Here is a 14,686-nt window from a genome sequence, read left to right on the forward strand (position 1 = left end):
ATCCATACACATGGAAGTGCAACGTATAAATCAGGTTTTAGTACTTATTCTGTCGTGTAGGTACTGTGGGAGTTTGATGACCGAGTTCACCAACCTTGGAATCAAAGTTGATACTTAATAATCCGCAAAAGGCAAATGACATGGTAAGTAAGTACATAATGTTGGAACCAACTTATTTAACTAGAGTAGCCGGGACCAACGGATGTATCCAGACGATTCTGCCTGCAATGTCAATTACAGTCTCTTAAAGTGACATTTGACATGTTTGTTCCTTTGTTTGTTCCCATTGGGATATGGACGGTGCCGTATCCGTCATCATTTCTAGAAGGAACCAAATATAATCTGTTTATTTGTAAAAATACATGGTGTTAGTGACATCGTAACGAATACTCAGGGGGATGATGAGGGAGTTAATATGAAATGGAATTTCCTGTCGCAAAATTCATGATTTTTAATATTATTTTCAATTCTTTACTTTTGCGATGGAAAAATCCACTTGATATTAACTCATAATGAGCTGAATCAATCCCCTCAGTATTTGTTACGATGCCACTTACACCCTGTACAAGTACATACAAGTAGCTATATTAGTAGGTAGGTTATCTGAGTTGATATCAAGTGGGTTTCCAATTGAAAAATTTATGAAAATTTTAGTGTTTTTTTTTTTTGTTATTTTCAGTTCCATTCTTTTGACAGAAAATTCTACTTGATATCAACTCAGAATCATGGTCTGAATCATCGCTCAAAGTTTTCGTTACGATGACACTGACACCCGGTATGTAGGTACGTAGATAGACATATGAGTAAAATAGTAATCCAAATAATGACCAAAACACGTATATTTTCTCGAATTATGTGTAACCTACCTATCTTATAATTTAATAATTTACACATACACATTAAATTAAAAGTGTACCTAATTTAATATCATTTAATTACTTGAAAGAACCTTGTTGCACATTATCTTTTTAATTAGATCTAATCTAAGGAAAACACAATGGGAAACTACACATTATAAACGTAAGTAGGTATTCCAGGTGATGTAACAAACATTCATCTTCATCACAATATAATTACAATGGAGTTGTTAAAAAATATTATGTCGATATCGAAACTGAGCTTTGTAAAATTAAATAAACCAAAACGAACCTTATAAACTAAGCACTAGGGGCAGTTGTGGGAGACGGAATGTCACCACTGGGTGCTAATGGAATCACTGTTAAATTATTGGCTAACGTAAAACACGGGTTAATTGGATCCCTAACTTCCCCTTGCTCCGGTGTGCAGTTTAAATTTTTTATATCTCCGTTGCCTGCAAGCGGCAGAGACTGAGGAATTGCTGGTGGGACGGGCACATTCGCATACGGATCAGCCGGCGGAACCATAGGACCATTAATCACCTCTGTTCCATTATTAATCAAAGGAGGCTCGGTAACGTTGTTTTCAGCCGCTGTGTTGAGAAGAGTAGAACAAGGAATAGTTGTACTGAATTCTTTACCCTCCTTAGTGACGACTGTAATTGTACATTTCGTGTTGTCGTTTGGATCTTTACCTACTCCTGCATCTTTCACATCTGCCTCCGGAGTAAAAGAAGTAGCGATAGCGCAAGGAATTCCTAAAATTTCAGTTGCATCGTTATTGCTAATAGTCAGAGTACAATTGACAAGATTTCCCAAAATCGGATCTGCCACAGGTTCGGTACTGTTATTTGGTGCGACTGCTACGGGTTGACCCCTGTTATCGTAGATGACGGTGTGATGCGACTGACCCGTTGAACGGGCTAAGTTCCACAAGGCAAGGCCTGTAAGTATGGTGCCCACACCTGCACCGGCTATGCCCACCCCGGAGAGAATGCTACTACCGCGACTGACACCACCGTAGCCTTTGTTTCCATAATTTCCGAAGTACCCAGGCATCTGCGGTGTATGCATGGGACTGTAAGATCCTCCATATCCTCCGTATCCTCCGTACCCACCATGCCCTCCGTAACCTCCATGACCTCCGTATCCACCATAGTTCGGCGAGTAAGGTGGCGGTGGAGCTGGGTGATGATAATTGCCGCCGTAATTTCCACCGGCATTAGTTCCATAATTTCCTCCGCTGTAAGGTGGAGGAGCCGCTGCACCAGTCCCAGCCACTCCAGTGCCCTGCTGCTTGGGGTAGCCTCCCGCGCTGGAATAAGCAGGAGGTGGGCCCTGGTGATAACCAGTCCCTCCAGCGGCGCTGTACGGTGGCGGCGCGGCGCCTGCACCGGACAGCCCTCCTTGTTGTTGTGGATACCCTGCGCCACTGGAACTACCTGACAAACCGTTTGACGAAGCAGGATACGAGTGACTCTGTTGGGGCGTTTGTTGACCTGATGCACTTTGTGGTACACTGCTTTTCTGAACACTTTCCTGATGAGTCGCAGGTTGCTTGGCCTGACCACCACCGGACAAACCGGTGTTACTCGACGGGTACGAATGTGTCTGAGTTTGCTTCGGCTGCTGAGACTGCCTCGGTGCCGATGACTTGCTCTGGGCAGGTTTTTCCTGCCATCCAAATAGTGATGGTTTGGGCGCTGATGGCTGCGCTGCACTTGCACTTGATGTTGGCTGTGGATTATAAGTTTTCCTGCTGGACCCGCGGCTCGAACTAGAGCTCCGACTTTTAGATAACTTCTTTCCGTCAGTGCAAATTATTGCAAAGAGCAATAACACTATTAAGAATGATTTTTTCATTGTCACAGTTGATATGCGAGAACACGTACGGGATACACGTTAGCACAAGACGAATGTCTGACTCAGTTTGAGTTCTAGAACCTTAAGTGGTTGAGTGGTCGATGATTGGCCGCCCCCTACAGTTAGCGTCGCTGCGCGTTACATTGTGACGTCCACAGAGCGACGAAGGCGTACTTATGACCTGTGACCTATTCCACGTAGGGTAAACACAAACTACACCGGCAAGGTGGACGGTTCGTTCGTAGAATCGATAGTACCATGGACACTGCGAAACAACACAAAAACACATTACAAGTTGGAATAATGTTTAACCTTATTGTAAGGCAGTAAGGTATAAAAACAACATCGTTTTATTGTAACTGAACTATAAATACCCAAGAAAGGCCAGACTTCAAATAGGTAGGTAGGTACCTACATGCTAATCAAAATAGCAGATCTGTAGCACACATTTTATAGTCACCGTGTAAAATAGGTAAGTAATTAAAATACATCTGCTACGTAAGCTGCATCTGCCATCTGATCCGAGTTTCCAATCCGAAGGAAAATCCAGGCCAGTTATTCTTACTATGTCTCACACGAAGGTCTTACAGATGGGAAAAGATGTACTAATACTTATCTGCTTAATGGTTTAATGATGAGAATAACGCGTCTTCATCTCTGAAAGTTGCGTGTTTTAAACCTGGGTCCTGGGTCCTTTTAAAAGACTGATGTCTAGAGTCTAGATAAGTACATGCGAGCATACCTACAACCGGAAAGTGCGCGTAATTCTCGCAGCACAATGATCTAGGGTCTCCATTTCAGGATAGATAACTCGAAGCAACTGATAAATTTAACAACAACGAACTCAATGTCATGCATCAAAGAGAATACAATAGTAGGTAAGTAGTTTGTTTTGCTACGAGTAGCATGAGTAACGTAACGCTCTCAATTGATAAATTGCTTCCCTTGATCGAGAGAACTACCTAGAAATCTGATGTACTTACCTACCTTTCAAGCAATGCGTAAACTTTTTAGCATTGTCATTTACAGACATAACACACACAACTCACGCCGATAATTCTTATCGGGGAGACCATGAGTAGTATTATTCCTTATTCTATCCCATGAGACTACTTAGAATTGGAGTCCTAAGACAATATGATGAACCGTAGATTAGGTACTCACACTACTTACGTAGATTCGGATAAGACCTACGAATAAATAATTATTTATTAATTTATTAATAATTATTTATTCGTAGGATTTATAAGACACATTCCTTTCACGATAAGCTTTGAATCATAAATGCAACTAAACGATAGCACACCTGCATCCATCTTCTTCTGAAAATTGAGTAGATTTTATTTTGCTGATAGACCAAAATGTAGGTAGGTAAGTACTGTAATGACTAATGATGTGACCTCTTTGAGGCACATTATTTTTAAAAAGTTAGTTTTTTAAAAATAATAGCATTTCCACTGAGTACTTTGTATCATTATTACTGACAAGGAGTATCGATGGCGCGTGCGCGGGGCACGACATTGTCGTTTTCTATCCAGCTTGCCCTTTTTTATTTTTTATTTGTTAAATTAATAAAGAGCTGAAGAATAAAGGCGTTAAAGCGACTTCATATCTTTTAATTCATAACGCCGGTACGACATTACCTGTAAAAAACAAAACGTATTTCATCACGCCTGTACCCCCGAAGGGGTACGCATAGGTACCTATAATACACCGAAATATCTTATCTTTCATGCATTTCGGACATGTCTTAGATCAACTCTACCAAATTAATTTTTAGTCTCATTAATTAATTGCTAACCATTATCAGGTACACTGATTCTTATAAACAAAAGCTATCGCTACCTTATCAGCCGCGCCAGTGGCTTATCTTCGTGAATAGAAACGATAAATTCAATCAGAATTGAATTAAGTATATTGTTTCCTTTTGCTCAGACCTGTCGCTTCCTTCAACAAAGGAAAGTTTATTACATGATGTATTTGCTAGTTTTACTAGCCGCGTCGTTGGTGGCAGCAAATGCTATACCACTTGGTATTGATACCCAAAATGTGGTGACTGTCCCTCCGAACTGCCCTGACGGACAGGAGTACATCAACGGCCAGTGCCGTGACGTGTGGCCGAGTTTTATAGATACGTCCAATGTGGTGGTGGTGCCACCGAATTGCCCGGCCGGCCAGCAGCTGATCAACGGCGTATGCCGCGACGTCTGGAGGCAAGGGTCTCTCGACATTCATATGCTCGTACCTCAACCTTACCTTGCACCTTCCATGTGAGTACCAACACCTACCTATAGCTATCAGCACACATAATTACAATTTAAATCGTCATTTTCCATAACGAACTCAAACTCGTCTCATCCGCCTAAAACTACTTACTTGTTACTCGTTATACGTTCAAACGACATACACGGAAAGCCGTGGATGAAATAGATTACTATTCCTTCGGCTTATTCTATCTTTACAACATACTTACCTCAGAACAATAACTAAAGCATAGAAGGAAGGCTAAAATAGCAACAGAACTCTATAATTCTGCTCTACTTTATCTTACGGAACCGGCGTAATGTTAGACAAAGACGCATATACAAAAATTGTTTCGTAATTTCGTAGGTTGTCACAAGTTTTTCATTGCCTAGTGTTGGGTTTCACTTTAGTAATATGTCGATAAAATTAAATTTACTTACAATTAATGTCGATAATTTTTTTTTACAAGATTTCTTTTTGTAGGATGCAATTATCTTCTTCTTGATGAAAGGAGACTCTGTCTCTGATAGGTAAGTATCTAACCATTTTTGGATTATATTGTCTGGTTTATATTAGTTTGGAGCTGCAGCTCACATTCAGGAAGGAAAGAAAATAGCCAACTGTTATCGTTTCATCGGTAAGTATTTTGTAATATTCGAATTTATTTATGATGTCATCCGCCGTGCACTGGTGTCGATCGACGTGCCGTGCAAATTGGAACCGCCGCCGCCGGGTCTAAGCCGCACAGACGGTAAGAGGCCCGATGGGGTCACGCCATAGACATAGAAAAGAGTATGGACTGGAAATACCTACAGAAAAAACGTGCCACTCTGTAAACATAAAATGGCGGTCTTTACTAGGGCTACAAGCTGTTTCAATACTAGGATTACCATACTCGTACCTACTAGATATAGCATTATACTTAAAAAAATACGGCATACAAGTATTCATAAGAGAACAGAAAGGGAAAGTAAAAGGTAGGTAGGTGGTGTACTGTATCTTTCGTGTAAAACTTGTAAGTATTGTATGTTGTGTGCAATAAAGTATATTTGTATTTGTAAAGGAAGGTTTAGTCAAGATTTATCTAAGTCGCTTACACAAATCTATAACATTCATTACATTCTTTATTGGGCGCAGTTCGTATCAACCTGGAGTGTTGGAGTAGGAGTAAATAAGAACAGGAGGTAAAATGAAATATAAATTAGATCGTAAATCAGTTCATTTTCATTAGCAAGTATTTATTTCACACGTTATTAATTATGTACATTATATTTACAATAAATACAAATTTATTAATTTCTAAACAGTGTCAATTTGCTTAGAAACTGTCTTTGTGACACCCTGTCACATTGTTTTTTTTTTTTCATTAAGTCGTTTGATCTTGAGGCGGGACTTGTTCAGCTTTTCTTTTAAATTTTTCATCTCGTCTTCTTGAACTGACTGAAATAAAGTTTAATAATAATGTTAAAATAGTATATGTACAAAATAATCTATAAAAATAAAAGTAAAATATATCTGATTTAAGTGCATTGTGCAGCTGGTTGAATTATACACTCTATATATGTATATCATGTTAAAAATATAAAAAAAGAAAATTATTTGATATACCTTTTCATGTAAATCCAGTCGACGAAAAAAAGCGCGGGAAACGGATTGTTTGGCGGACGTGTTTTTTCGTGGCTTTAAAATTTTAATTTTAATTCTAATATTTAAAGTGATCATTTGGTTAGTTTAGGTGTAATTTAGTTTGTATATATTAATTATTTTTTATTTATATTGTGTATAGTGTAAATATCAACGAGTTATTGGTAAGTAGTTCTTTTTATAATTTTCCCGCCATGGACCCGCCCGAGGATCCTGGGGGAACGCCTCCTGTTGTTGCAAGTTATGTTACAATCTCTAATGTTGCTTCAACGAATGAAGAAGCAAGTATGGATACTGATGGTTCTTTAGTTCAGGGGAAAAAACGAAAGCGCGTTTCACGCTCTAAAGTGTGCAAACATTGCAATAAAAAAAGAAGGAAGGGTCATGAGAAGAGGCTATCTGATTGCCAATGTCTATCTGAAACTGAATCTAATATCCAGCCTGCATCCCAATCTCTTGATGAAAACCAAACTCAGAATATCTCTTTGCCTTTATTTAATGAAACTGTTGCGTCACAAAATATTTCAACTGTCGCTGACAACCACTCTCCACAGTCTCAAATTGCTCGGAGGACTTATATTAGTTCTGATGCAGCTCCTTACACATTACACATCCAGCATAAGCTGACATCGCCTGATGATGGGGTTTCTTTGCATCCTGTGTCTTTAGGTCGATTCCTGAAACAAAACAAAGTTACAGGTATAGTGGATGGAAGCTTAAAACGAATTGGAAGGAACAGAGTATCTCTCTCTTTCAAAAAGTATGAAGATGCAAACTCTTTTCTTGAAAACCCTATTTTAGACTCCTCAAAGTATAAAGCTTTTATCCCTACATTCTCAGTAATTCGAATGGGTGTGGTTCGTGGAGTACCTGCTGAATGGAGTGAAGAAGAAGTGAAGGAGAATACGACAGTCTCTATAGGCTGCGGTCCTATTCTGAAAGTAAGGCGGTTGAATAGGAAAGTCATTATTAATTCCAAGGTGGAATTTAAACCAACAGAATCTGTAGTACTGACCTTTGATGGTCAGATTTTACCGAAAAGGGTCTTCATGTGTTATACAGCTCTCCCTGTCGATCTTTACATTTATCCAACCGTACAATGTTTTAGTTGTTGTCGCTATGGCCATGTGAAAACCCAGTGCCGCTCGCAACCTAGATGCTTTAAGTGTGGTCAGGGCCACAATGGAGATACCTGCTCAGTTCATGAAGAAGATGTCAAGTGTTGCTTATGTAATGGCAACCATCAGGCTACAGATAGAAAGTGTTTGGAGTATGAGCGCCAACGTGCTATAAAAGAGACCATGGCAAAGTCATGCATCTCTTATGCGGAAGCTTTAAAGACTCATCCGGCCATAACAAAGATCTCATATGCTGAAGCACTTCTTTCATCCCATCATGTCCCAGATAATGTCCCACTTTTAACATCGCCTTCCCAAGCAGCTAAGTCCCCTTCTAAAGTCTCTTATAAAAAAACTGTTCTTCAAACAAGAAAAGCTCCTCCCAGGACTACAAAAGGCTATGACGTTCAGAGTCATAGGGAACTGGTTAGAGAGTATGATTTGCCTGCATCTGCTAATGGAACTGCTCTGAAATATCAAGAAACAGTCAATGATCCTTCTAATATTCCGATTTCTGAACTTATTATAGCCCTATTAAACTTACTTTCGCAGTCAAACTTAATTCCACCGTCCAACGCAGCTCTCATTGATTCTCTTGCACAAATCTCTAAAACACTCCATAATGGACCTAAATTCCAAAGTTCTCCAGTGGAACTGCAGGAGCGTAATTCCTAAAAAACAAGATTTATTATTTTTAGTTAACAAGTACAAACCTCTAATTATAGCATTACAAGAAACTTGGCTCAAGCCAAGTTATAATTTTAAAATTTCAGGCTACTCTTGCATTCGAGAGGATAGACCTGATGGATTTAATGGTGTTGCTTTATTAATAAAGCATCCCACTTCCTTTACACATAAACAAATCAATCATAGAAATGATTACTCTGTTGTAGCTGCAATTATCAAAAATATCTGTTTTGTTTCTATTTATATTCCACATCCCTCTTCTCAGATATATAATGAGGTACATAATATTCTTTCCTCACTTCCTAAACCCTTTATAGTGTTAGGGGACTTCAATGCCCAGCATGTGTCGTGGGGAAGTTCTTTATCCAATACAAATGGTAACACTGTTTACAATATGTTGGACACACTTAACCTTTGTATCCTTAATACTGGTTCACCTACCCGTCGCACCTCTCCTTCACAGGGAAAGAGTGCTCCAGACTTATCAATCTGCACCCCAAATCTTGCTCCATATCTTTCTTGGGAAGCCCTTAAATACACTTTTGGAAGTGATCATTATAGTCTTATTATCACTCTGCCTTTTCAACACGAAACTGTTCGAAAACGGATTCGTTTGAAATATAGATTATTGAATGCCGACTGGAATACTTTTAAATCTCGAATGGAAAGTAAAATTTGTTGTTTCCCTCCTGTAACACCTGGAAATGAAACCTCTTGTGCAGAGACATTTGCCGGAGCGTTTATAGAGATAGCTAATGAACTTTTTCCGATGAAAAAAGTAGGCTGTGGAATACCTTCTCCACCTTGGTGGGACAGTGAATGTACAGAGGCTGCTAGAAAACGTAAAGAAGCTGAAAAGTTATATTTTGAATGTTCAACAGATGAAAACTTTAATAAAGTAACTGAAAATATCGAAGCTTGTAAAAAAATGTTTAAACAAAAAAAATTTGATGGATGGAGATCTTTTTGCCTATCAATTTGCCCAGATGTTAGCCCATCTGAAGTTTGGGCGAATATAAGAAGATTCAGGGGTGCTTTCAAGGAATCCTCTCCTTCTGCTCTTCCTCAGAATTTGACCCATAAATTTATTGATACCCTAGCTCCTCCTTATGTTTCAGAGTTTATAATGATTTCACCAGCTGTCGATGATCGTACTGGACTAAACAGCCCCTTTTCTCTCCATGAAATGAAAGGCGTCTTATCAAATGTGAAGGATTCAGCTCCTGGCGTTGATGGAATACCATATTCATTTGTAGCTAATCTAGGTGATGATGCTTTAGGTTATTTGCTTAACCTAATTAATAGTTTTATGCTATCTGGTAATATACCCCCTGCATGGAGAGTTCAAGAAGTGTTCCCTATTCTGAAACCTAATAAGGATCCTACCCTTGCTTCATCTTATCGTCCTATTGCTCTGTCATCGGTCTTAATTAAAATTACTGAACATCTGGTTAAAAATAGATTAGAATGGTTTATGGAGAGCAAAGGTTTACTTAGTAGAAGTCAGTACGGCTTCAGAAAAGGTAAAAGTACAATGGACAGTATAGCTATTTTTGTCACTGATATACGACTGGCATTCTCTTCTAACCAGTCCGTCGTAGCAGCTTTTCTGGACATTACTGCAGCTTACGACAATGTAGTTTTATCTATACTATATAAGAAATTATTGGCTTTTAATGTACCTTCCATGCTTTCTTCATTTATCATAAATATGCTCTCTGAGCGTTGTATTCAGTTTTTTACGGATGACGAGCATTTTTTGTCACGATTAGTCTGGAAAGGTCTCCCACAGGGGTCGGTACTCAGCCCTTTGTTGTATAATGTTTATAGTTCAGATCTAGAATCTTCCCTAGATGATAATGTGAGTATTCTTCAATATGCAGACGACCTCCTGTTGTACTGTTCTGACAAATCTATTCAGAATGCCTCTTCAGCCTTATGTCGGTCTCTTGATTTGCTTAAGGTTTGGTTGGATTTAAATGGCCTAGATGTTTCTTCTCCTAAAAGCTCTGTAGTTGTGTTTACAAGACGATTAATGATCCCTCCTGTAACTGTTACATTTAATAATAATCCTATCCCAGTAAAAACTTCAGCAAAGTTCCTTGGCGTCATTCTTGACGATAAATTATCGGGTAAACATCATATCGAATACGTTACCGGTAAATGTGATCGTAATTTTAATATTCTTCGATGCCTTGCAGGAGTTTGGTGGGGTGCGCACCCTTATTCGCTTAAGTTATTATATAATGCATTAATCAGGAGCATAATAGACTATGGTACCTTCATTCTTGTGCCAGGTAGCGTAGAATCTTTTCAGAACCTGGATTCCATTCAGTACAAATCTCTGAGATTGATTTGTGGTGCCATGAGATCCAGCCCAACTAACTGCTTACAAATAGAATGTTCCGACCCTCCTTTGCATTTAAGGCGTCAATACTTATGTGATAAGTTTATATTTCGGTCTTTTCAACTTATCGACCACCCTCTTTACCAGAAACTTCAGTTACTGTTTGATCTTACACTTTCTTCCCCTTATTGGTCCCACAAACCTATCCCATGTCTTGTTAAAAGTTTTCAAAAGTTTATATATCTTCAAGCCCCCACTCACAGACAGCCTGCACATCCTTTGTTTTGTGACGAATTTGAACCTTTAGTTCTATCCCCTGATGTATCCCTAAATTTGGGCTTTATTAGAAGTGATCCTAGTGTAAGTGCCATGTTCTGTCTTACAAAAGATTTACAATGGCCTCATGCTCATCATATATACACGGATGCATCAAAGCTCTCGTCATCAGGAAATGTTGGTGTGGGAGTGTACCATGCTCAGTATAATATAATTCAGAAAATTAAAATGCCACCAGAAACGTCTGTTTTTACTGGGGAATGCTTAGGTCTTTTTAAAGCAATAGATTACATTATAACCATGAAACTTAAGAACACGGTAGTTTTTTCAGATGCTAGAAGCAGTCTTCAGGCTTTATTAAAATTTCCATTCAGAACTAAAATAATATTTCCGATTATTATAGATATACGAAGGTCACTGTATAAATGTATTCGCCTAGGGTATTCAGTTTCTTTTTGTTGGATCCCTGGACACAGCAAAATACCTGGCAATATCAAAGCCGACCTTCTTGCTAAAGAGGCTGTGGATAGTGGTGACTTATTTACATATAAAAACTACACCCATGATTTAGTTAATTTACCTAGCTTATATCTTCATGAATATTGGGGGGATGAATGGGCAGTGAGTTCTCAGACCAAAGGTAAATTTTATTCATCAATTCAACCAATTATTTTAAGCAAGCCTTGGTTCTTCCGGGTTAAAGTTGGCAAGAGAGCAACGTCCTGCCTCATACGTATGAGGCTCGGTCATACATGCTGTGCCTCTTTCCTTGCAAAGATTGGCGTTATATCAAGTGGCGACTGTGAATGTGGTTTGGATACTGGTCATGTTAACCACATTTTTCTGGCTTGCCCTCTACATGACAACTCCCTTCTTTTTAAAAATCTTTTATTACAAAAAGTCCCTCTTCCTACATCTATTTCGGTCCTACTTGCTTCTAATGATCCTCAAATATATAAGTTGTTAGCCACATTTATTCAAGTAAATAATATAAAATTATAGTTAAATATATGTTTATTTTATACCTATTTATATGTGTAAGTATATTGATATTCCTTACCTTACCTTATGATCCTTTATTTCAAAATTTCGTTCCTATCCAAATTCCTATCTCCATAAACGTTTCCTAAGTCTTTATCCTCTACATTCAAATCTACATTTAATGGCAAATATGCAAGTCGCATGACGCCAAAGAGAAAAAAAAAAAAAAAAAAAAAAAATCCAGTCGACACTTTTGGATTTAATATCTGAAATCAAAGATAATAATAATTTACTTATATAAAACGTGTACAACTCATAATTGTTTAGACATAAAACAACTACAGACTTAGTATATACTAAGTTTATTAAGTACATAATAATATGTAGTTGAATGATAGATAGTATAAACGTGTTGTGATAACATGATACAAATATCTTATCTATCTATCCAGCAGTGAGATGATGCAGGCTAGGCTGAAATTTAAATTTAAACACCATTTCATCTGTCTGATCTATAATGTTCAATGTAGGAATAGCATCGTCTCGAAGACGCCTCCACTTTGAATTAGGAACACACATAAATGAATCCGCAGTAAAATGTTTCGAGCAAATACGGCTGTACTTATTTGGAATCCAATTTCGTCTATTAATGCGAATTATCCATTCTTTCTCTTTGTTATCGTCTACAGGAAATCTAAAAATTAAAAGTATCGATAATTTTAGTACATCACTATGGACAATCAACATAACCTCAAATCAATTCCGTATTCATCGATGAAACGTATAATATAATGGATATCTCAAATATTTTATGCTACAAATCTATTCAGCAAAACATATTACTTTCCTAAAATTGTTCAGCAGTTCACATTTCACTAGAAAATTACAAAAAACTTACCGATGAAACGACAGAAGTTGTTGGCTATTTTCTTTTCTTCCTGAATGTGAGCTGCAGCCCCATACCACACAAGACATAATGTCACACAGTCGAGACACTCAATTATTTGATATAAATAAAAGTTTCTTTCCATTTATTTGGAAAAATATTGTTAAATTATCACTTAAAACAATCTGAACACAAGACACTCGTAAACACAGTTGACGCGACCGTGTCAAATAGTTCGGTAAATATAAGTAAAATCTTCTTATGTATGTTACTATGTATTTGGCCGAGTTAAAATGAGTCCAATAGGTCCAAATGACATTTCATGTTGTGACAACCTCGGAAAAAATGAAGCAAAGTGCGAATCATTTGTCCTTTTCTCACTCATAGTTTGTGTCGTAAGCTAGAAGAGAGCCGGTTTATAGTTTCTGAATTCTTATTTTAGCCTTCCTTCTATGCTTTAGTTATTGTTCTGAGATACTTACATACATATATAAGCTCTCTAAGATTTCCCGAAGGGGTAGGCAGAGCCAGACACAATACAATCAATTAGAAGACTATTTTGCAGCTTTATCTCCACAAAATAAAATATTACAATGATTCTAAAATGCTTATGCCCAAATAAATGTAAAAAAAAACATGTTCGAGAATGATAACATTAGTTTTATCATCTCTGTAAGTAGGTAGGTACCTACCTACTCTAAACGTAATCAACAACAGTGCGAATTCCGCGTAAATTATATTGCTTAGACTAAACAACCTATGAAACAATTATTTATGATTTTATAGGTAATTTTGGAAACGATCCTTAGCGTGATCCTTTGATAAGATACCTGTAAGTAATTGAGTTTTTCGCGCGTACCTTTCAGTAACTCCTGTACTTTCATAATACATTTTATCAATAAGTGGTGGTTATATCTACCTGTAATATTAGTTGCTATACTATTCTACGCCCCTAATTCCTATTGGAGCGGACAGTTCAAAACCTATGGGACGTACCTAGGTATTAGGTATAGATAGGCTGATACTTATACTAATATAAAACGTAACAGCAATAATATAACTGCTCGCAGCTTTATGAACTTGCTTTATAAATCAACTTCCCCTGCCTAATTAGCATGAATCCGCGACGATCAAACAATCGGATACTTCACTGAACTTAGTTTAAAATATATGTATAACTAAAACACAAGGGTGCATGTTGCCTTCTGACAACTTGTGGTTCTACCTAGTAACTGCCTAGGCCTGTCCCAATAGGAATAATGGGACCTAAGTGCACATTTATACAATCTATTACCTATCCACGCTAAGTATTTCGTTATGTACCTATGATGACCGATTTTATACACATAAGACTTCTAAATGACCTTCAATGGACTGCGCGTAATTTTTAAATAACGCTGTTTATTATTCCAGAAATACTGATTTCCTGGCCGCCATTGAAAATGCTTTGAAGGAAAAGCTCCCGAGGAAAGAAAAAAGACAAACTGATGGTGCGGAGGAAGATTTACAACCACAACAGTCCCAAGCAGATTTACAGGTCCATAACATTATAAGTGTGCCCAACCAGTGTCCAAATGGTTCTAGGCCTGATGGATTAGGCATTTGTCGACCAATCTTTGATTAATATAATTGGGTGCTTATTGTAAAGTGATTTTTACTGTTATCTGCCTATATTGTAATTACCTATCTCATAATCTTGAAACTTCTGCGAAATAAAATGACTTAGAAATCATCTGCGTGATTTATTTATTTATTTTTTCTCTAGCCACTTCATAATAAAATA

The 14,686-nt window shown here is 37.7% G+C and overlaps 2 protein-coding genes across 2 annotated transcripts; one reads left to right on the top strand and one right to left on the bottom strand.

The window, feature by feature from the left end:
* Positions 1 to 821: 821 nt before the first annotated feature.
* Positions 822 to 2,903, bottom strand: LOC126367905 (PE-PGRS family protein PE_PGRS18-like). The gene has a single exon (XM_050011704.1). It carries the CDS (start codon positions 2,718 to 2,720, stop codon positions 1,158 to 1,160), a length of 1,563 nt encoding a protein of 520 aa, XP_049867661.1. The 5' UTR covers positions 2,721 to 2,903; the 3' UTR covers positions 822 to 1,157.
* Positions 2,904 to 4,626: 1,723 nt separating this feature from the next.
* On the top strand, positions 4,627 to 14,635 carry LOC126367927 (uncharacterized). Its single transcript, XM_050011732.1, has 2 exons — positions 4,627 to 4,990; positions 14,317 to 14,635. Exons 1-2 carry the CDS (start codon positions 4,692 to 4,694, stop codon positions 14,525 to 14,527), a joined length of 510 nt encoding a protein of 169 aa, XP_049867689.1. The 5' UTR covers positions 4,627 to 4,691; the 3' UTR covers positions 14,528 to 14,635.
* The last annotated feature ends 51 nt before the right edge of the window (positions 14,636 to 14,686 follow it).

The sequence above is a fragment of the Pectinophora gossypiella genome, chromosome 6 (genome assembly GCF_024362695.1).
Source record: "Pectinophora gossypiella chromosome 6, ilPecGoss1.1, whole genome shotgun sequence".
NCBI classification, from domain to species: domain Eukaryota; kingdom Metazoa; phylum Arthropoda; class Insecta; order Lepidoptera; family Gelechiidae; genus Pectinophora; species Pectinophora gossypiella.